The sequence below is a fragment of the Hippoglossus hippoglossus genome, chromosome 20 (assembly GCF_009819705.1).
Source record: "Hippoglossus hippoglossus isolate fHipHip1 chromosome 20, fHipHip1.pri, whole genome shotgun sequence".
Taxonomy (NCBI): domain Eukaryota; kingdom Metazoa; phylum Chordata; class Actinopteri; order Pleuronectiformes; family Pleuronectidae; genus Hippoglossus; species Hippoglossus hippoglossus.
In genome coordinates, this window is record NC_047170.1 from 17403427 (window position 1) to 17427773 (window position 24347).

At 44.4% G+C, this 24347-nt stretch overlaps 1 protein-coding gene across 6 annotated transcripts in view; it reads left to right on the top strand.

Moving 5' to 3' along the window:
* dpp6a (dipeptidyl-peptidase 6a) overlaps positions 1-24347 on the top strand; it is a 168678-nt gene that overhangs the window by 91515 nt on the left and 52816 nt on the right. The window contains exon 1 of one of the 6 annotated variants that reach the window (XM_034572947.1): positions 1381-1647. The exons of the other annotated variants lie outside the window; for them this stretch is intronic. Within the exon in view, the coding sequence (XP_034428838.1) occupies positions 1594-1647 (54 nt within the window). The 5' untranslated portion in view covers positions 1381-1593. Of the gene's footprint in view, positions 1-1380; positions 1648-24347 lie in introns of those variants that run through there. 6 annotated transcript variants of the gene reach the window in all.

Below are 24347 nucleotides of genomic sequence, written 5' to 3' on the forward strand. Positions count from 1 at the left end.
GTTTATGATGCATCTGAGGCTGTTGACGACCCGGAACAACCTCCCGCTTTCTCTCAGCAGGACGGGACTGATGTGTCTCTTATGATCGGGACATTTTAATAAACAGACTGGGATAAATAACAGTTAGAAATACATATATTATTTTTGTTTGGTACTGACAGATGTTTAGAAGATTGTTTAACAGTGATCACATCCATCTTGTTTTTACTTTACAGTAATTAAAAGCTTAATATGTAAGTTCTACTTTATCTACTTCGTATCAAGTGCAGAATATAAATAAAGGTGTGTGTATAGATACTAGATGTTGAATTATTTGACCAATCTTGAAGTTTAATTACACTTTGTTCCTGAGATCCAGCTCCTGCTGGGATCGGGATAATCCGGATCTTTTTGCAGTTAAGTAAAGTTGTCACAGTCTTTGACAAAGTTGATTTAAACTGATTGAAACTGAAATCAGATCCGATTACCTCTGAAAAACTGGGCCCGGGATTTAAATGAAATCTCATATTGACTGAACTTTATTAAAAGCTCCACTTTATTGCAAACTACGCCGTCCCCTGCACGGATCACAACTTTACACAGCCACTCAAGCCTTAAACTTAATTTCCAACATTGTCTTTATTGACTCTCGGTGTTATTACAACTGCTGCTCCTGTGTGAGGACAATATGTAATCCTGTTACTGCACAATCAGGCCACTTAGTGTTTCAGCATTAATGCATCGCTGCAGCAGAGCTCTGGACTTTGTCTTTCTTATTATAACAGCAGGAAAGTTGTGTCATGCAGAGACTCACATTCATATTCTGCAGGAACACATGGGAGAAGAAAAAGACATTTAAACCTTTGCTGCTTTTATTACTGTTTGGCAGCAGCTGCTTAAGTGAAGTGGTTTTATGTTGCAATTAATACGAATAATTGATACTGGAGTGTTTGAATGTCCTTCTGGTTGCACATTAACTTATATTCCTCACGACTTCAACGTTAAAAATGCAGATTTCAACGTGCATTTTTAATTGTTATCCTGCAACACACATGCTCCTTCGTGCTGACTTGCAAACCGTGCGTGTGCGTGTGTGTGGGTGTGTGTGTGTATGTGTGTATGTGTGTGCGTGTGCGTAAAACGCCTGTGGAATATTGAATGGCTCACGCAGATTCCCACGTCAAACGTGTAAAGAAGAGATGTGCCTCTCTCTCTCTCTCTCTCTCTCTCTCTCTCTCTCTCTCTCTCTCTCTCTCTCTCTCTCTCTCTCTCTCTCCCCCCCCCTCTCTCTCTCTCTCTCTCTCTCTCTCTCTCTCTCTCCTCCCTCCCCCCCTCTCTCCTCCCTCTCTCTCTGCTGTCTCCTCCTCTTTCGCTTCCACTGTGGTTCTTGTTATTTCTCACCTTGGCCGCTGCACACGCAGCCGTGAATACACCGTCCACCTCTGGGTTTGTTTTTTGTTCCTGTTACCGGCTCCTTGCCTCCTCCTTCTCCTCCTCCTCTGCCGCTGCACCGGTGCATCCTCCAGCGTTTGCACATCTGTTTTCCTCCTCTTCTTCCTCCTCCTCTTCCTCTCGCCGGGGAAGCAGCAGTTTCTCCCCCAGCCTCGGGGAATCATGACCACGGCGAAGGAAGGCAATGCGCCGAAAACGGTTCAGCAGCAGGAACAGGTATCGATGAGCTTCACTGTCACTCGTGCCCTCGCTTGTTAATACCGACATGAACCTGTGCTGCCCCGCTGTGATTGGCCAACACTGAGTTTTATCATCGCGTGCATGGGTGGTAAATAGAAAAGCATAATTAGGTGCAGTTAGTTAATAATAGACGTTTGCACCCGGGAGTCATTGGGAAGTGGTGGCTGACACTTCTTCACGACTGTGGTGGTAGTGCTGCAGCCTCGTGCTCGGTTGTCATCATCATCCTCATCATCCTCCTCATCATCATTATTCTTATTCTTATTATTAAGCTCTGAGCTCAATCCAGGCACTTTACGCACAGACGACGCGCAGCTCGTGTTTTCCAGTGCGCGTCACCTTGTTGCAGCCGCAGGACACGCGGATCAGCCCATTGAGCCCCAACTTGAGCTGGAACGAGACCGTGCGTGTGAACGGGCCTGTGAAAGTGCGAATGGTGCTGCGTGTCAACTGTTTGATTCCCGTTGAAAACCACCGTGTCACGCCGCTGACACCCCCCCCCCCCCCCCTCTCCGGAGCCTCGGTGTGAAAAGCCCTGTTGCGTCGTGGCGCGGTGCAGCCGTGTTGTTCTCCTGTTGCCTCCTCCATCAGTCAGTCGGTCTGTGATGATGGAGCATCCACAGAGGAACACACTCACCTGAATAACACAGGAAACAATGGCTGTTTGTTTTGGACTATCAATATTTCATGTTCTGAGGGTCGGTGGGGGGGGGGGGGAGAAAGAGACCCTATTTTCCATTGTGCTTTGTTTATGTCAGGGGTTGACAAATCACACACAGCCTGGAACAGTAACTGTGAACAATAATGCTTTACACGGGTTCCTGCAGGCAATGGAAGCGTTTAAAAGTTTGTGAACATGTTTGCACAATAGTTACTGAACGAGAACAACCCCACCCCCCCCCCCCCCCCCCCCCCAAGCATAGAATATAATAACAAAACTACATTAACAGTTTTATTTGGGCAAGTTCCCTATATTGTACCACGACTGCTCTCCGAGTCTTTCACCTCAAACCTTAACTCTACAGCGTCTGTCTGTGCCCGGCTCCGTGTCTGTGCTGCACGTGTCTCCAGATGACAGAGAAGGTGAAAGGGACTCTTGGCGTCATTCTGCCAAACAGACAATAATTCATCCTGCTGTGATTTTAGCTGTGTGCTGCCAGTCGCACCCTCAGAAGCAGGCAAAGGTCCGCCGGTTGCACCGTGCATATATTCTGCACATGCAGCACAGGCCATACGCAGGCGTGAACATTACCAGGAGCAACTGTTCGACTCTGAAGTGACAATATTGTGGTGAAATGATAAATAATATGGAAGATTCATTGTTAACAAACTTGAAAATGTTGATTTATCGAGCAGAAACGATAACAAAATGCTGCCTTCCAGTTTTCAAATGTAAGAAGCTTCACCTTGTTGTCTGGTGCATATGATTATAAATGAAGGTCTTTGGGTTTAAGACTGATAATTGGGACACAACTGGAGTCATGCAGTCAGAAAACAGTGAAGAATGCCTTTCACAAGAATATAAATGCTATTTTTGGAAAGAATAACAATATTAAACCAAAAATACAATCAAATAAAATCAACATTGATTAAATCAACTAATCAAATACTCGACTTATCCTTTCTAATCCTTTTGCCTACAGCGCTAATCTTTTACAATTTTGGCTTTGGCTTATTAGCCTATACGGTATTGGCTGCATTAGGTATTTGTAATCAGTATTAAATCACTTGATTCTGATAATTTATAGCAACAATTGTCCTTAACACCTGCAGAAACTAATCCTTGTGCTAATTACTGACAAGATTAGAGATGTGTTGATGCTGAAACTCCTGTAAATAGCAAATGGTGGCTGTCAGTGGATTTTCCTGAAGCGTGACACTCCAGCAAAGTGAGAAATTGCTTCAAGCGTATTAGGTTGTAAAATCGGCAATGTTACATATAGGCATGCATGCCTGCACAGGGGCACGCACACACACATCTGGTGTTTGCCTACACACACACACACACAAACAAACACACACAGCGGCTGTGATTACACCAGGACCTGCTGTGGCCTCCTGATTGATGGCCTGCAAGCACGTCTCGTGGTCCAGGGACAGAGGACGGAGATAGAGGGCAGCTCACTGGAGATAGCAACAGCTCTCCAGTAATCAGCTCGACACAGTCCACAGAGAGAATCACACCACTGACCCTCATTACTGCAACAGGGTGGAGGTGCCTGGTGGAGGGAAAGGTTAAATTGGGGTTTAGGGGCAGTAATGCATTTACACAGGAGAGACACGTTTGACTAATGTGAAGCTAAAGTATTGCTTTTTGTAGTCGAAGAGGAGTCAAGTTTGGTTAATTACATAGACAGTGCTGCAGGAGTAATATCACCGGGAACAAGCTAGTTAAACAAATTAAATTCTGCGGCTTGATTCTTCACACAAGAAAATGACAAATTAAAACTTGAACATCAGCAATAGAGTCCAGACTCTGCCCCAGTTTTTTTTTTTAAACTTGCTTTTTGGCAACTTAATCATCAGCTGCCTGTTAGACGCAGTCGAGTCGTTATCCCATTACATGAGAAATTAGGGTTTTTCAAAGTTCAGCTCAGAAGTCTGTTACTTCTCTCAGCCAGTTGGAGTCCAGTGCAGCTTTAAAGCAGGATCCCAGCACCAGACATTTAATGGGGAGGAAAACTTCAGCAGAGACGCCTCCGCCATCCATCCAGCCTCCATCCTCAGCCTTTCACTACTTTCTCTCTTTCTGTGACAAACTTGGGAAGCCTTAGTGGGGGGGTGGGGGGGGAGTATACACGCAGAGAGCCAAGCTTTACAGCAAAAGGTCTGCTCTGGTAAAGTTGAATTTTCAGCATTTTGTATTAAATGGTTGATTTAAATCCAGAATGTCAGCTACGCAGGCAGCTTGAGAAACAGCTGAGCGGAGCAGCCTGTGGGCGCTGCCGAGGAGAATAGACGCCCAGGAGCCAAAGAAGGAAGTGACTAATTGGCAAGCTATCGCATTGGGTGTTACACATTTGTTCAGCCTCTATTTATTTATATACTTGTCATGATATCCACTCGGTAATGTGAGTGTTTTTAAATGTCATATTCATTTTAAGTAACATTTCCCAGGACGTCTTCTTGTCAAGTATTGATTAAAAGTTGTTTATTTGAAACGGGGGCCTGTCTGCAGTGAGCTGATAAATTCGAGCATAAAAATGTGAAGCTGCTCACATGAAAGTCAAAACCAAAATATCGACGTCAGGAAAAAAAGTTTGTGGAGAACTCGCTGCTTTAAGACGATGATGGTTTTTTATTAAAGAATTCATGACACTTCAACTGAACATTTTCTCTGGCAGATCTTTTCTCTATTCAGTTTTTTTTTTTTTTTTGCTCACGTACAGAAAAACAAAGGGTGGTTTTAATTAGCCATGTTTGGTTGGATCCACCTCGCTGTGGAGGGGCTGCTGCCTCAGTGGCCCTCTGATGAATAGCTCCAGTGATAAGTGCTTAAACAGATGTTCATTAACTTAGCACGTTGCACACAGACCACAGAGGAATCGTCTGCACGGCACCTGCTTTGGCTTTTGTGTTCCTGCATGAACTTATCTGTGCCAGGCAGCGTTGCAGCAGAGATGGTGTGTCAATGCACTGTAGCTTGGATCTGTGCATGTTAACAAAGAGTGTCAGCCAATGAGTCACGGGCAAGCGTCATGGGCTATGACTCTGTTGGCTCCTATAGAATCTATAGGTCATGAGTGAATTCACTTTCATGTGTAAGATATTCAGTCTTTTCTCTTTGTAACCAGCAATGAAAATATACTGCATTCATCACGTGTGCTCGTTAGTTATGCTAATTGTTCACGTAATCGTTTTGAAAGTTTGACAGCTAGCCCCATTAGCTTAGCATCCAGCCCAAGTTTTAAGGAAGAGACTCCATTCTAGGCAAAATGCTAAAAATGAAACATGCAAAAAACACTGAACTCACCTTCCAAGTGGCAGTTTGGTCGTATTTACATTCTGATATATACTTCTTATGATCTGTACTCAATTTGTTGTCTAACGATTAGTATATTTCCGTGCAGCAGCACATCGATTGAATTTGAAACATCATAATTGCGCCTCATAGATGAGTCATAGTGATTCCTTTGTTGCTCGCACACAGACGTCCCCTCTGTTATGAATCAGTGGCTATCGCATCGTAGGTCATGAACCGTCATCACAGACACTCAAGCTATTTGTGCTTCTTTCTCTTCTCTTTCCTTTGCAGCTTCTTCTTAATGAAAGAAATGAGCAGTGTGGCCAGAAAAATGGTTCGGAAAAAAGCAAAGAGTGATGAGATGATTCACTTTTTTGGAATGCAAATAGATAATAGGGCAATTCTTCCTGTTTGCCGAGTGCCCTTGACTGATAAGAGGGAATGAAAGATGGATTCAGAGGAGAATTGGATGCCTCTAATGTTTGTGCCATAGTTCATCTTAAGGGCAATTATGAACAATTGAGTCGTGGTGTTGGGATCTGAAGTGGAGATTAGAGGCGTGATTGCCAGGCGGCGATTCATCATGATTGTTGTCATGATTTAAATGTTCTTTGCTGACATGGTTTATTACGCAGGAGATCGACGGGGCCGTTAATACAGCAATAAATATTCAGCGTCTGGAGCAACGGTCAAACTCAAATGTCATGACAATCCTCCGTGTCGCTAATAGTCGGTAGACATCAGGTGTGTGTGTGTGTGTGTGTGTGTGTGTGTGTGTGTGTGTGTGTGTGTGTGTGTGTGTGTGTGTGTGTGTGTGTGTGTGTGTGTGTGTGTGTGTGTGTGTGTGTGTGTGTGTGTGTGTGTGTAAACACCCCAGGAGTTTCTGCACCGTGTGTAAATTACTCATTTAGGAAAAGGTCAACATTTTTGCTGTCAGGTGTTTAAAAGTAAGTTTTTCTTCCTGCGTTGTTTTTTAATTGTGTCTCTAAGCGATGGAAGTCAGCGCAGACGGGATTCATTTAACACTTCACTTCTTTTTCTTCTCTCTGTTGTTTTGAGGCAAATTGTGTTGTGTCATGAGAAGTCAAGTGTGTTTAGAATAATTTATTTCTAAAGAGGTTTTTGAGTCAGATTTTTGCAGTTTCTGTGGTTGCAGGTCCTGGTCCGATTAATCATGCTTCATGCTGTCAGGGGTATATCAGCCGATATATGTCCGTGTGTCCTTGTGTGTCGCTCGGTGTGTAAGCTCATATATCTTCGTATTCTCGTCTACGTTTGCGTGTTTCTCTGCGCCCGCCTCAGCCCGTTTGAGCTGTGTTTTCTGGCCTTATCAGCCGGCTGTAATTAGGGGCCCAGAGCCGTGGAGCAGGAAGGCGATCAGGAGCCGCCATGTTCCACCGAGCCTCTAATTGAAACGTTGAGAGTTGCCAGGTTCACCATCGGCCCCCTCGGGTCCTGCTGTCGCTCGGCGCCACCTCCGCATCGGTGACAAACATTCAGAAGAGCGAGTGCTAGTCATGAACGATAAGCAGGTAATTGCCTGTAGGCCCGGATACGAATTAGGAGAAGCTGGTGCTGCAGCTTCATTGGACATGCTGCCAGGGGTTGTTTGTGCCAGTGTCGGGGGGGGGGGAGTGTGACAGCACAAACTGATACACACACTCTGCAGTGAGAATGTCATCAGCTTAGTCTTATTTAACCTCTGGTTTCAGACTCTCTCCTTCACATTTCCATAGAGATGCAAGTTTCTCTTTAAAAAATTGGTGCAAATGGACGACAGACTCCAGCGCGCTTCCTGCTGTGGCCTGAACTGCCTGATGAGACCACACATAGAGACACTTAGTCGCCTGCAGGAGGTTAAAGGCTGCCCCCAAATCGTGGCGTCTGGCGGCTCAGCCTGGCGCCGGCCTGGAGGGAATGCAAAGGAAGGAAGACACGGACCAGTCTTCCAACCTCCCGCTGTTTATCCCCTCAAACCTTTAGTGTTATTGTTATGGCTGCAATGAGTCTCGGCACGGCATACTGACGGTGCTACAAATTGACCAACTCGAGGATTTTAATATGACAGCTCGTCACATTATGGTGATGGGGCCGTGAAAGCAGGCAGCCGACCGCAATATCATCTTTCTCTACTTGAAAAGCACGCGTCCCTGTCGTCCGTCTGACAGTCGTGTTGTCAGCGCCGTCCTGGATTGCCTATCAGCTGGCGCGCTTCCCACTCCTGCTTCCTCCGGCTATAAAAAACAAGTCTGGGTGGAAGGAAATTGGTCCGAGGCGACAGTGTCAACCCCGCTGCTGATTTTCCACGCTCAAAATATTGGCAGCCATTACATGTGTCCTCAGTGGTGTTTAGTGCCCATGCCTGAAATACTGACTTTCATCATGACATTTGCTGGGTGTACTCCAAATGCCCAGTGGCTGCCTGGTTTCTATGGAGATGTTGTAGCTTAGTGTGTTGCTTTGTAGAAGGACAACACACACACACACACACACAGATTAAAACAGACAAAGTGAGACGGGGGGAAAATAACATTGGTCATTAATCGTGTCACCATTTCGTTTATGTTTCTCCATCGTTAACTACCCACTGAAATTGAATCAAATGCTCCGTAAATGTGCATTTTATTCTGGCAAATGAGCGCAGCCCTGATATCAGAGAGTTCCAGTGAGTGAGCGTCAGACTTTGTTCAAACCTCAATCAGGGCTTTTAATGTAGATACTGTTCTGCTGATATTTAAATGTAGGCACACTGGCACTTTGCGGGATTTGGCATTACTTGGATATTGCTAAATACTTCAAAGAGTCAGGCCTCACAAAGATTTTAAAAGCTTTCATGATATGTTCAATCCCTGGAAAAGCTGCGATTCATATCCTGAGGTAATGTGAACTGTGTTATTCCGGGAAGTTTGTACCTCGGAGCAGGTGGTGGTGGTGGTGGTTGCTTTCCAGGAGCTTCAGCCATCATTGCGTTTACAAGCAGTGATGACACGGCCTGTGAACAGCAGCACTCCATCGTGACAGACCAGACTCTGCAGTGTGGTGGACAGCAAGACCCACATGTTAAATAAAATATCTGTCTACAGACCTGTAGAGTTTAGTAGAAGTTTACTGTCAAGTTTCCATCGCTTGAGGGAAACAGGCGAACAGAACACAAACAGAACGCTCCACTAATAACCTCAGATTGGTCTCCTCGGGTTTGGTTTGGACATGTTCACTGTCTGAGAACAGCTTGTTGTTCGGAGCTTATCTGGCCATCGTACAATAATTCAGACTCCATTAACAGTTGTGTTTACTTCATATCAGACGTTTGGGTTCATTTGAACGACGTAGAATTCATCTCAGAGCACACAACTCGTATAATCCTGCTGATCGAGATCCCATCAAAAAGAGGCTAGACGGGTCAGGTTTATTTATAGAGCATGTTTACGACAACCAGAGTTGACTGAACAAGTGCTGTACAACAGACAGACACAGGAAAGTACAAGATTGAAGTGAAATAAAAGGATAAAAAGGGAATAAATACAATTTAAGGACACTTAAAACATGCATATTTAATTAAATATGTCTACGGAAGGGGAACACTTAATTGTAAACTGTTCTCAAGATTTGGGGCAAAGGCACAATTGCCCTTAGGAAAAGTAGTGATATCTGAATAAGAGCTATATCTTTGGCGTCGCTCTCCAAGACTGGTGACAGCTCTTAGCAAGTGAAGGAACTCAGTTCAACGCTGAACTTCCAGCGTCCCTGCTTTATTGGCAAGTAAACACCAGTTATGTATGCAGCAAAAGCCAAAGTTTACATTCGTCCCCGTCAAGTAATTCCCTGACACAACGCGTCGTTCATTTGCATTATGCAACCAAGCGGAAATACGAAAAAGGAGTCCAAGTGGCATTTGCACAGCGTGATCAAATCCATCAAGTCCACACAGTCCCTGGGTTTTCACTCTGGAGTTTATTATCTCGTTCCAGTGATCCTCAGGGTGCTGTCAATTGCCACTAAATGATATGCTCCAGCCCTGCTTATATCAGTGAAATACAGGTTATCCTCCACGCAGCCATTTGCTATCTTTCAGAGGAGAATTTGAAGAAGAAGAAAAAACTGCACTCCTGGGTATAATCTCAGGGTGTGAGGAAGCTATTCAGTGAGTTTTTATCACATTTCATTTTATTATCACTTGTCACTGACCCTCGCGTTGCTTCAGGTGATAAGACATCAAAACATTAACAGTAATTGTCATATTTGAGTCCCACAGTGAGTAGAGAACAACGGTTTCTGAGTTATTGTGTTTGTTAAGACCTATAAGCAAATAGTTTCTTTCTCTGTTTTCTGAAAGAGACTTTTTAAATCTCTTTTGAATATTATTTATTTTCTTTATGTAAATTATTGTATTAAAGCAGAACAATATATTTTAAGTTGGTTTTAACGACTTCCATTAGAAAAATAACCTTTACAAGTTTTAAACAAAGTATTCATATAGGCTACAAGGAAACATTTTCCAAACACAGAACTGAACAAAATATAACCAGAAAAAAATGCATTGTCTTTGCCTTATTACAATACATTGTACAGTTATATAGAATAATATCCCTCCACAAATATCACCCCGTTATTTGTCCTTGGGTCAGAAATACACTTTGTCCTCTGTAGAGATATTTTACTCTGCATGGGCCAAACAGTCAAACTAACACGCGCAGAGCTATTCAGTTTGCATGGATAACCTGAGGTTCGGTTAAGTTATGTTTAGATTGTGTGAACTTTAGCTTAATGTAATGTTTGTGTTGAATAAGCTTGAGGCTGTGTTTGTGTTTGTGGCAGTTTAAAGGGAAACGTAACCCAGTAAGAGTCAGGTCAGTGGTTTAATGCTGCAGTGATGTTTACTCCAGTGTCTCGGTACACGTTATGAAACACAGCACACTGCTGACCACCATCTTGAATGACTTAAATCACAATTTAAGTTTGTACCAACGTCAGGTTACAAATAAGTTGAAGTCAGCTCAATTTGAAGTTTTTATTTGAGTCAATTAAAGGCTGAATTAAGTCTGAAGTCTACAGATGAATTTGTTAAATCCCAGTTGGGTTTTCAGTCCAATTTATTCGAAATAGCGATCGATAGATACTTTGTTTGTCCCGAGGGAAATTTCTGTATTTTATTGGTATCAGCGAACGTGAAACACCACAGTTTACCGTATAGTGGGTTTATTCTTTAGTGTTTTTTATGTTGTGTCGGTAACATAGCAACATGTGTTCGGGTTGGGATTGGGGGGGGACACACACTCTAGCGAGAGCAAACATTTTGGCTTTAATTAGTGAACCACATCTTAGAGCTTCGCTGCTGGGATTTTTTTGCCAACTGGGGACAAAGAACATGTTGAAAATCAATTTCATCACACTGAGCACATTTATGCTCCGTGGCAGCAGAATGCATTAGAGAGCATTAGTGCATTAAGACCATTCAACGGGAGCTTCCCCCCCCCCCCCTCGTGTTCAAACTGATGCACAAACAGGCCGTGCCAACGATTCTTTTATGAGGCTTAACAACATGTATTTTTAATTCATGTTTCCTCCAGTGCCACAACATGTTTCTGTATTTTTTTTTTTATATGTTACAATAAAGGTTTTAAGTGAGACCAGAGATGCGTAGTTAGAGCGAACGCATAAATATGCCTCTGGATCTTAACAAGATAGAGAGATGGCAGCGAGCATGAGTCATAAGTGTTTACGCCGCAGCATAATGATATTGTTCTATTTCCATGCCAGCGGGAAAATGGAGCGCGGTGCTTTCCCGACACAAACACAGGCAGGTGATGTCTGGACCTGCGGTGACAAACACTTCCTCAGTTCCACCATTTAAATTTGAACACGATGTTCGAGTGCGAGGCGCTTTCATCTCTGGGTTTTTGTAAAACAGTGTGTACACCTTCTGTCTCCGTGCTTTAAGGCACAGGGATGAATGGGGGGAGTAGACAGGTGCCATCGCTGTGCACCACACCTGCACTCAGGGCCAATTAGAGAAACTGAAAAGGATGACGGGCGTTTTGAAGGTCCTGTAGAAGTTAATTCTGAAATTCTACCAGTGATTAACATTGGTTTTAAATGGGAAAGGAAAAGTGGTCTCCCGTGTCAAAGTACTGTTTTTGCATCCATCCATCCATCCAACCGTCCATCAATACTTCTTAATAAATCAAATAAGCACCACCCAATAATATAAATAAAGAGTAGAACCACTATTTCTTTAGCTCTATTTTAATAACTGACTTCCTGTTGGCTCCAAGTTCTCACCAGCCTCTCTCTCTCTCTCTCTCTCTCTCTCTCTCTCTCTCTCTCTCTCTCTCTCTCTCTCTCTCTCTCTCTCTCTGAGCTGCAGCCACAAACACTCCCAAAGCTGAACCCCAGCCTGAGAAAGTTTCCTCTGTAAACCTTTCTAACTCTCTGTTGACCGTGTGCAGATCACACTGGGGATGAACCCACAGAGAACCAGTGCTGCATGTTAATGGGGCTCCGCTTATTTCAGTTGTGGTGGAGAAAACGACGGAAGAACAAAATAAACCTCTCGTATATTCCGAGGTTGTCGAGAAACAAACATTGTACTGCAGCTCTAGGAAACACGGCAGAGAATACATGGATTTCTGCGATAGTTTAGTGAAGCAATGCAGGAGCCTCCACATGTCAACCGTCGTCAAGCCTCCCAGCAGTAATAAAGCTCACATTAACCCTTAAATGCACCAAGTCCACCTTTTGTTCTCATTTGATATTAGTGCAGAGAGCGAGACTCTCTCCGTCCGAACCACATATCAGAACAGGGTCACTGCTTTACTGCCCGGGGATCCTTATTGGACAATAATAGCGTCTGAGATACCCAGCAGGTGCCTGAATAAACCCTCTAATAGAGCAATTATTCTCAAACAAAAGGTCACCTCAGGCGTGACAACAGGCCCGGAAATCAATAAAGCTCCCAATTACGACTGGAGCACCGGGCCTATATTCGGTCTCTGGCCGCCAGCAATCCGGGAGAAGATCAGATTTCCAGGCAACCTCATTCCATGAGTACGTCTTTGAGATTGAGTTACCAAATTTTACTTCCCGGACTCTTTTCTTTGTCCGCTTTATTAATGCATAAATGATTGGGGCCATTCTCAAGTGGTCCCCCCTGATAACAGACCCTCCTCACGTGAAACATCACACTTCCTCTTACTCAGCAGGAATATTAAAACCTCTTTCAGCAGCGAATGGTTCTGATAAGAGTTGTTTCTTGTGTCGGCGAAGAATCCTCGAGTTAAAACTTGAAATCGATGTTGAGAGTGGATGACGGGCTCTCGGCTGGTGCCCGGCAGCACTTGGAAAACATTATTTGCATGTGTTTGAGAAACAGGAAAACTCAAAGGCAACATGATTTCATTTCACCCTCAGGGACGTTGTTCGCTGCCGTTTCCAGGGACACGATGACACGTCAGTTTCCCATTTCAGCACATGTAATTCCGCTGTGAGTGTCTCTGAATAGACACAACATCCCGAGAGGGGACAAGCTACATCCCCTCAGCTGCCTGAGCGCGCGTGTGATTCTGAGCTGCTGGACGTAATGTACTCCCGCCTCCTCCCACCCTCAACCCCTCACCCCTCACCCCTGCTGCAGAGACAACATTGATTTTGAGAGAATGGTTTGTGGGCTGGCTGGTTGAACAAGCTATTAGAGCGTAGTACAAACCTTTTCACTCAAGGTCATCGCCAAACTAAATTTGTTCTGGACTAAATCTGAAGTGCTGCGCTCGCTCCGAGGGATGTGTGAGATAGAAAAGCCGGCACATCTGCAGGCAGAAGGTTTTCTCTCATCATCTTGATGTCTTACACCACGGGGGGGATTTCAGTTTCAGTGTCAGGGGACACAGGTTGTGTACAGAAAGAAAAAAATACTTTTTCAGATACACCCAGCCCAAGGTAAACATGTTTTTCATAATTTTGCTATGCTCCTGTCATGGTGGTCAGTAAACAGGGATGAAATGATTCGATATATATCGACTCGCTCGCTGCAGAAGTGACCTAACTTTTCTACTCAGGATTTTGTGTGAGGCTTGTGAACTTGTCTGCATGAAGGTCGACCAGTGCACTGTCGATACGGGACGTAACAGAGACACACACAGACACACACACACAGACACACAGACACACACACACACAGTCGTGACTCCAGAGATTTGAGTCAGTATACCAACAAGTTGACTAAAAGCAGGAAGTAACATTCTGTCTTTTGTGTATATCAGACTCTGCCTAATTAAAGAAAAGGTTAATTACACCTGAATGTCACAACTTGCCAATTTCAACATCAATTTATCTTGTTTCTTTATTGAACCACAGAAACCTACTCAGAATATGAGGGTTTGAATATCAATATGCGAACTCTTATATGCTGCTGTTAATAAAGCTGCATAGTTTTTGGAATTAAATCTTTTAAGTGAATGTAAATTAGGGAAGGCCAATGGAAACTAATTAACCCGTTAAATGAAACTAAACGACCACAGCGTTTCCCTTTCTGGTTCTCGTGTCAGACCCTTTAACGGTGGGAGCTGACCGCCGCTTCTATCTCCACGTTCAGATTCTTTTCTCCTCGATGCACCTGCAGAGAGCAATGCACACATTTCTCCTCTCTGACGCTCTCGTCGGAGACATACCATCGACCTTTCTTTTCACTGTAGCTTGACAGGAGAGCAAACTGCTCCCCGCTTGTCAGAGAGGAGAGCACTTTCTCTGGGCTATTTTCAGGTGTAGGCAGAACGGTAGAGGGGGAAGGGAAAAGGGGGGAGGGGGGGTGGAAGGCAGAGAATGCATGTTTTTTCCTTATTGAAAAATCAATCGAGCTTCGGTTGTTTTTCCCACATTTCCTCGTGATATTCAATTTTGAGAAAAATGCTGCATCACTCCTGTAAAACCCTTTAGTTGTGGGGGTTTAATGGTTTAATCTTTTATTTGTGTGTTTGTGTAACTTGAGCCTTGATTCTCTTGAAATATAAATTGTAAAGAAAATTGAAAGTGATGCTGAGCCTGAGACCCACATGCATGCGTATATGTGACACAACTCCCCCCCCCCCCCCCGTCATCCGTCTGCATCTGGTCAAGTCGACGGCTTCGCTGACATTTCTCCAGCTTCTGCGTCAGGGCTCATTAGCCGTGGCCAACCGAGCATGTCGGCAGGAGCCGGCCGCCTCCTCCTCCTCCTCTGTCTCGAGTCGCACTGACCGCTTTGACGCACCTGAGGATTCGTTCAGGATCAGCCACCGGTTCATTGGACTGCGTCACTGGCGGTTGGCTGTGCGAGAATTATCCTTATTCCGATGCGTTCTCCTTTGCCAGTAATTGTGAAACTGAAGTGCCCGGCTCAAATTGAAATGTCAAGCTTTGAATCTGGAAAGACAATGTGAAGAGAGGCTGTATTGATGGGGGGGGGGGGGGCTGAGCCTTTTAGAGCGTATGATAATTGTGACTGCTTGTAATTATCATCGTGGTATGATGGGGTGCGAGGATGCAACAAGCAAAGCCAAAGGTCGTCTGACTGAATATCCATCGGCTTTGTTTGTGTGTTCGTTAGCAGAGTTACGCAAAAACTAATTTCTTTAAGAGTTTGTGAAGGGAGGGGACACAACCCAAGGAAGAGCCCTTTAAATGTTGGTGTGGATCTGGATCCGAGGGGCGATGCAGGAATTTGTTTTCTCTTTAACATTGTGAGAATGGACATTTTTCAACATTTGAATAATTCATGGGTCCTGATGAACTGTGCAGATCCAAATAAAAACCTGGGTCTATTGAATTTAAATGTGGGATGAGCTCTACATCTCATATGATAATTCCTTTTTAGTCCCACTATGTGGAAATTTAGTTTCTTTAGTTTTATAATCATTATACAGTGGTCATATTATATTTTCTGACATTTTACTGCACAGATTTTTACTATACTATTGTTCAAATTTGCATATGACTACATTGATAAAGTAAAATCTACATGCGAATCCAGACCTAGTGAATTTAAATGTGGTTTCATTAAGGACCTTGGCAGAGGAATGCATTGCATTCTAGTTTCAATATGCGAACTGGCAGAGCCGATGTAAATCTGAATTTTGTATTCTGACTTAAAACTTTCACAGAAAACTTTCCCTGCACATTGTTTGCCTCCTTAACCTCCAGATTTCTTCTAAAGTTCCATGTGCACCTTTTTTTAAATTGCTTACCCCATGAGTGAAAATCAATTCTGGAAACCAAACTACCGACTCTGAGAAGCAGTAATCTACATACGTTGCACTGCAAGTGTTCAAGGCTGCAGCAGGTTTGTGTTTCATACTTTCATAGAGATATTGTTCTCGTAAAAACATGTTTTTTTTTTTTTACCGGTGCAGAGAAAGGCTTATCAGAGAAAGAGAAAGCTTAAGAATTTTGTAAGTTGCAGGAAAAAAAAATTGTTTTCCTTTGTGGTAGCAGTAAGAGTTCTGCTAGTTATTCTCTCATCTTCCCCCCAGTCGGTCAAGTTCATGCCCCGAGAACTGGGATGAGCGCTCTACCTTGAAACAGCATGCGTCCTGAGAGTGAGAGGAGCAGCATCTGTAAAACCTCTGCAGGCTCAGAGGCAGCCGACACATCCCGCTTTTGTTACCGAGTCTGTTTTCCACCTGGTTGTTTTTCAGATTTTTGGTTTATTTAGAAAAACCTGGAGATTTAACGGTGGGATATAGAAGCGGATAAAGTGTGTTTAACCCAAAACAAACACTTCCGAAGTGGAAAAACAAGACGGCAGCACATTTACTTTTCAACACCAGCGTCCTTTTTTTACATTTTAAAGTTAAGTGACTTAAATCTTAAGTGTTTCTAGATTAAAAGCAATTAAAATGTCTTTCTACAAAGCAGTTTTCATTGTTAGCAACAGAAAACACTATTTCCACACATCCTATTGTCTACTTACGCACAAGGGATCCACAGGAACAATGTATTTAATCCAGCATCACTGTCACTGTCACTTTATCTCACTGATGGCAGCCCTTTGTTTACTGTTCACTCGCCTACATCCATATCAGCGCCGGATTCACCTGCTGCCAATGCAAACCAAACATTTCCTCTGCACATTAAAACCTTGTAAAACACAACAGGGGCCTCGGAGCAGTCGCAGGAAACGCAACAGATTTGCCGCTTCATCGAAAATATGTCCACAAAAACGAAGATGCGGCTGCTCGATATGTGGGCATGCAGCTTGTTTCTGACATTTCTGAATCTCCAACGATGTAACTGGCAGTATTGAGCAGTTTAGGGCGTGTTGAACCCCACATTTCAATAGGTCACACTGCAAATATATAGTCACGCAGAGATATTTTAATACACATCATTTGACCATTGCACTGAGCATAGCAACAAACCTTGGATACATCTCTCAGCAACAGGCAACTTGTCACAGGTATCAGGGAAATTCATCCACCGGGAGACGGAGCCGCTAAACAGATCAATCTCCATGGAGGCGTGAATCAAAACAAAAGTACAAACGGGTGAATTTAAATCTATTCTTAGGGCTCACAGCTTTAAAAAATTGTATTTGATTCCAACAGTTTTTCTTTCCTCTAAAACAGCAACAGTGCTGCAGATACTCCAGAGCAACAGGGAGACAGTTTCTGACTTGGTTGAATTTTCTGCCCGGTGTCTTGGCAGCGCTCACACACCCAGCGATGCCCTGCAGGTCGGCGGTTATGATCCGTTAATGAGGAGCCTCTTCAGTAGCGAACCACGACCTGAAATGGAGACAAAAAGGAACACATATGTTTTATAATGTGCTTTCAGACAACATGAGACGCCCTCTGGCAGCCAGAGACAGATCTCGGGGACATCGGTGCAGAACCGTGTGAATGACTCAAACACACAGGGACAAATTAGCTCAGTACAAAGGGGCCTGGTGGAGATTTTATAGACTAACGGCTCAATGTAATGTAATGTATTCTGCACTAGGCTGCACTCGCAGCTCAGTAACCAGGTAGAACCTCGCAGTGGAAACACATTCTGCATTTCCCTTCATTTAAAGTTAATTTCACTACACGTTTGTTTCAAGCTGCGTCCAATAAGAGCTCCTGTGATATGCAGCTTTAAGTAGAAGTGCGTGTTGAGCACGAGAGCCGGCCACTTACTAAACAAATACAGTCCTTATGAACCTGTTCAATTATTCAGTAGCCACTCTGACATGCAAAGCACGTGCTCCCATTTTCAGCTTAATAGCAGGAACGCTCGGGTCGCGGCAGCAGCAACAACAGGTGGTGGGATGGAGGGGAAGAGGGGGAATTATTATTTGCGCCTTTGACAGCGTTGCCGGGGTGACGCAAGGAGAGGCCACGTAAACAAAGTAGACCGATGGGAGGAGGAAATGGCCCTAGAGAGTTGTGAATATCCTGATTTTACTTTCCCGCACGGACCAGCGGTGAGGGCGTTTGCAGGAGAAGCTGCGGTCCCAGGTTAAACCAGGTGATAAAAGAAAAAAGGCGTCTCTTAAATTCCAGACATTCTTCATCATAAGAGCACTTCAGCCCGACATTATACCAGTGATGAGAGGCTGGAAAGACTATTCCTTTCCCGTGATTGTTCATATTTTGTCAGAGAAGGCTTTAACATACCAGCAGGCCAGAATGCATTAGCCTGTGTAAACATCAACAGGAGCAGCAGCCTCTTTTTATTAGACCCCTGCGCCTGGAAGCAGTGGGTTGTGGGACATTTCATTTCGAGGAAGCGAGCGCGTCCGCCGGTGCATATTGTTTCCACGGCGGCAATTTATTTTGCTGGAGTGGCACCACAAGTGTGCGTTATGGAATGAAGGCTGATAGATAAGAACAATGGGACAGATACTTTTCAATTCTTAATGTTGCCGAGAGATGCAGCGCTCACTGGCAGTGGCGCCCGGGGCCGCGGTGAATACCAATCACTCTTGAGAGCGGGGCCGAGGGGACACGCGGCGCAGTGGAATGTTCCCACCTGACTTTGCTCTCGGCCTCCCTCTCTCTGGTTTCTCGGTTTTCTTTCCCCAAACCCTCCTTCAAACGGGGGCTCACACGACTTTGCGGTGTTCGCAGCTGGGGAGTTTTCATGCAAAGCAGTTCACGAGCTAATGTCAAGTCTAAGCATCTCACAGTAACCGGGCCAGTCACCTGGGCTGTAAATACAGAGAAGTTTCAGTCGCCTGAAGCTTAACAAACCTTGTTGGAAGTGACAGATAAGAAAAATCCAAGATAGATGATTTTGTTATCGTCATATTGGTTTTTGAAAGGCACCTATTGTGTTGTTTAACCCTGTGGAGACTGTCTTCATACTGGTGTGATCATGATGTGTCCTGGGTCAAATATACTGATCGACCTTGTCCAGGTTGTGCTTTGTCCACTGTCCCTTTGTTTGTCTGTTGGTCGGTTAGTTTTTTATTTTTGTTTGTTTGTCAGAAGGACGACGCAAAAACCCACTGAACAGATTTCTATAAAACTTAGTGGGAGGGATGGGACACGAACCCAGAAATAATCTCATTTCAAGATAGTTTCAACAATCTCATGGAATAATTCATGGATTCAAAAAGTCCGGCTCAATTACAGGACTGAAAACTATATGTGTGTGCAGCATGATTGGATTGAATTGGGCTGGTGGACCTTGGAAGAGGTGTGCACGCTATTGAGAACCATCCGACTTCTGTGTTTTCTTTCCCCGGCGCATTGAAAGAATGAAAGACAGAGAAAGAATCGTGGGAAACGAGAAGAAGGAGACGAAAAGCAGGAAGTTAGTTGGTATTCGCCTTTGAACACGAGGACACAGCGACTTTCATTTAGACATTTGTGTGTGGGATGTGCTGCGTCCTTTAGAGGCTGGTCCTTTATGTGTCCAGTCCTCAGCGGATGATTGATAAAGACTCGTTTGGTTGAATACCCTGATGAAGGCCCTCCGCGCTGAAACATGCGGATTAGATAAGCTCAGACTCATTTACTCTTAGATTCCTTTGTTTCTCGAGCACCTGCTCAGCTGATGAGGCAGCGGCAGCGCAGTCCCCGCTGACTTTGACAGAAGTTGACAGAAGAATTACCCACTAATGACAAATAGAACATTAAACTGTGTGTATTCTCTTTCTCATTAGGATTTAATGAGTGTGTTACTTTTAGCCCAAACAGGAGAAATATGGCATAATGATTTGTGAGGCAGGTTTCTGTGAGAAACTAAGGAGGCTGTGCTTTTATATAATATTATTTTTGCACATGTCGCTCTATGGATTTCTGCAGATCTGCTTCAAGTTTGCACACGTGGCTTCAGATACCTGACTAATGATATGATGGAACATGTACTGGTGCCACCTTTTGAATAGACATCTGCCATTAAGTAACACTTCAAGACGAAGGACCACGTAACCCATCGATTTTCCACCTGCAGGACGGTCGCCGCAGATCCTCGCCTCCCCCCCAGAAGTCGTTTATCTTTCGGCGTGTAGCTCGTGACACTGATGCAGTTTAGAGATGAAGGTAAATCTTTGGAGTCATCTGGGCCACAGACACATTTCTCCGGGTACATTTTGCCCCGGCGTACAGGACGTGCAGACACACACACACACACACACACACACACACACACACACACACACACACACACACACCGCCACAGGGAGAGTGATGAAATGAGGAGAAACTCTGTATTGTATTGTTCTCGTTTCCCGAAAAGAAGATTTTACGTGTTGAGAATGACGAATTACGGAAACGCCTCTTTTTCATCACTTGTTTGTCATAATCGGTAGAGCAGTAGCCAAAGGGGACATTCACAGATTCAAAGCCCGAATCATTCTTACTCTGTTTCCATAGTGACAAATGGGGAATGATTGGAAGTACATGTATTTAATTGCCTCTATACGCACTAAAAATCAAATGTAAAGAACGTCTGTATCCAGAGTTGTTTGTTTGGTTGAGGTGAATCAGATTTTCAGAAAAAAACGTTCATCAAATGTAAATCAAGTCGTAGCGAAGCACAGTGAATCGTAAGAAACATTCCCACTGGTTTATCTGCACCTTGTTACAGCAGCGCGGAGCCGTACACGCCGGCCCTGGCTACTCTATGTTATTTTACAGAGATGTGATTTAGTGCAAACTCTGCAGAGGGAGGTCAGCCGGCGGCGGAGCCCTCGCAGCAACTCTCTAATGGACTGGAAGGGATTCACTCGCAAATCAAACAAACCAGGCGGAAGGGGCTGGAGAACAACATGTGCACACACACACACACACACACACACACACACACACACACACACAGACGCATATACACATATATACGCTGGCCAGTTGGAAATTAATTCTCCTGCTGTGTGTAACAAACAAGACAGCTTGTTTATGTACAGCCCCATCGCTGCGATAACAACAAGATTGTTGAAATGTGTTCGGATGCAGTCGCACAGCGTCGGTGCTCTTTGACCCGCGGAGCACGGGGCAGGAGCACGCAACCCATCTGGAATATTTCATTCAAAGATTAAAAGTCTGGCTGGGCGGAGGGAAGGCATGAAAGAAAATCCATCTTCACTTGAAACCATTTAAACAATTGGGGCGAGGATTTGGATCTGAGATTAATCTGCTCTCATTTTTTGGTGGAATGGAGTCAGGAGGAGGAGGAGGATGAAAGAAGCAGGGATTCAGAATCTCTCTGTTTGAGGATTAGAATCACATCTCTGTTAAAATGAGCTGGAAATGACACCTTTTACCACTTCTTCATATGGAGAAGTGAAAAGGAGTTCAGGGCAGTGATTAACACGATAGTTACAAGACCCAAACAATATGAATATTTATAGAAAAACATTATAAAAAACTTATTCTGAAGCCAAAAGAAGCAAATGAATGAGCAGTGTCATCTGATGGATGGTATATAGGTGATGGACAGATGGACCCTAGCATTCACAAACCCATTTGCAAATTCAAACAGACTATAGAGTGCAGTTTGTTCTTCTTCTATGCCGTCTAGGGGCGGCTGTGGCTCAGGAAGTAGAGCGGGTCGTCCGCTAACCAGAAAGTCCGTGGTTCAATCCCCGGCACCTTCAATCTGCGTGTCCTTGGGCAACATACTGAACCCTGCATTGGAAACGATGGCTGTGCCGACGGTGTATGAATGTGTGGTGCAAAGTGGTGAATGTGATTTGTGCTGAAAAGCTCTTGGTACAGATACAAATATCAAACTGCTGCATTTTTTGATAAATGGTTGTGATTGTTCGGACGAGTTTCAGGAAGGATGGAAACATGTTTTACTCTTATGAAATGTATTTCTCCTGAAATTTCATCTGTCTGTTATTTAATGTTTAGTGATAAACACCAGATTCTTAATCCTTTAGAAAAAAATGTGACTTTCATATTTTCTTTTACACACATGATTTGTGCCAAATAACAACACGAGCAGAACAGTTTGAAACAACCTCAACTCTCTGAAGTGTCACATCATTTAGCCTCAAGCAGCTTCTCTCATTTGAAGTCTTTAAAGATAAACGTGTTGACTAAATACTTCACGGAAAAAACGTGCCCCTGCGGTTGCTGTTATCAGCCGCCACGTTGCGACTCGCCGTATCAGATGGCGTGGGACCTCGTCGTGCTGCGACACGTTGGCTCCGACTATTTGATGATTTGCATCTGTTGTTAAGCAGCCTGCGTGCGACACAAGGTCACAGGTTTGATCCACTTAGTCGCCGACTTGTGTCTGTCGACAGCTCGCTGCGTCTCGCATCTGTCAAAGTGTCGGCGAGCCTCTGAACCTCGGGCCGCTCGTCTGGGCCTCCCTTGATAAGTGCACGACTTAAAAGCACATTTTATAAAAGTTAAACGCTCATTAAATTCTGCTGCTGTAACACATTTGATGTTGGAGGAAAATGACTCTGTTCTTTGCGGCGGCGTGATGTTCGTATCCCCTCTCTGCAGCTCCACTACGCTTCCACCCTTTCTACAGCTCCTCTCCCTTACATCTCTCATCAGTGCATTGAGATGCAAACCTAATGACAATGTCGTATTGTTGGTAACGCTATTAACCGTCTCTATTGTATAATTAAACAGATGGAAATGTGCATAAGTGTAGAAAATCTGCCGACATGCACACAGGCCCTTAGATAACAGATACTCTGCTGCGGCCTCAGTGTTTTTCATTGAGAAGCAGAATTAATGACCTGTACCATTTCTAATGCTGGAGCCCGGAGACATTATCATTTGATCCTCCGGGAGAAGACGTGAAGCCTGCACGTGCATGCAAGACATTATAGTTTGAGCTACTAAAGCGGAGAGAAGCCTTCTACTACGGTTCGGCCCATAAAGATCGCATGTTGCTCATGTCGTACAGAAAATCTGGTTTTCTTCCTGTTTTCTCCCACAGACTTTTCTTTTCTTTTGCCGTAATGATAATTAATTCAGAAAAAGGACAAGTTGTTTTGTAGTTGTGTGGGTGTGAACATGTGGATGTGATTCAAAACCAAAAAACAAGGTGAAACAGTGTTGTTGTGAACCTAAAATTTAAAAAAAGGCTGATTCGGGCTCTACGTGCTGAATGCTCTGCAGCTGCTTTCAGGACGAACTCTGGGGAATTTGATTGCAGAGAAAAGCAACTTGTTTGGTTGCTGAGCTGCGACGTTGTCGGATCAAGAGCAGGATCGAAAAAGGGCGATTTAACTGCCTGAACATGTTGTTTTTGTTTTGTCCGACCTCCTGTGTTGCTGCAGGGGTCATGGTGAATACTCCAGGGTTTGGTCAGTGAGGTCACGTCTGCACACATGGTGACACAAACACTCTGCAGCCCAACAGAAGCCACAGTTTAAGTCTCCAGCAAAAGTCAAACAATACTGCTTCATATTGTTCATATTGTGTAGATTAGCAGTTTAAAAAGTGTGTTCCTAAACAATAGAAAGTTAATCTCAGCACAACTAAGAACTCCTGTAAACTCTCGACTTGGTGCTGAAAGTTTCAGACCCGCTGCCTCTGAGCCCCTTTGGCTTCCAACACCGAGAGGAGAAAGAACCAGATCTTGTTTCCTGTGGCACCATGGGGTCGAGGAGCCGTGTGCTTGGTAGCTGTGTACTCTGAGAAACATTGGCATCGTGTCAAGTCGTACACTCCCGGGGCTGAATCAACACTGATGATGTCTGTTCATGCTCTGCGGATTTAAACATGACAGCTCCCGAGGAGTCGAAAACACCGGGATCTTGTTTGTATTCGAGTTCGGGGCCTGGATCCATCTTGTTGTGTCCCTTACTTTTTTTTATTTTTTTCTATCTGTCATATTTTGGTCACGCTTCAAGCTCTCCTGTCAGAGAATCCTCCTGCAGCCCCCCCCCCCCCCCCCCCCCACCCCCCCCCCCCCCCCCCCCCCCCCCCCCCCCTGTGTTATTTATTTACTGATTCTGCAAGCTCTGATCTCGCTCTCCTCATATCTGGTTTTATACCTCATTCCTCCCCACAGTCACTTGTAAGCACCTCGTCGTTACTTCAGTGCAGAAGGTCTCGCTAATTAGTCCAATCATTACTATAATTACAGATCACGGAGGCATGATTGGGAAGGTCAGGCAAGGTTAGGCTGCCTCAGCCAGGCTGAATAAGTGATTCTTCTCCCTGAGCCTAGAAACAGGGCCGCAAGTTCCTGGTGGGGTTTCTGTTGCTGGTTAAATCCTGTTTGTGTGTGTGTGTGTATAAACTTATATATGCTACTAACACTTGTGTACACGTTTAACCCTGCG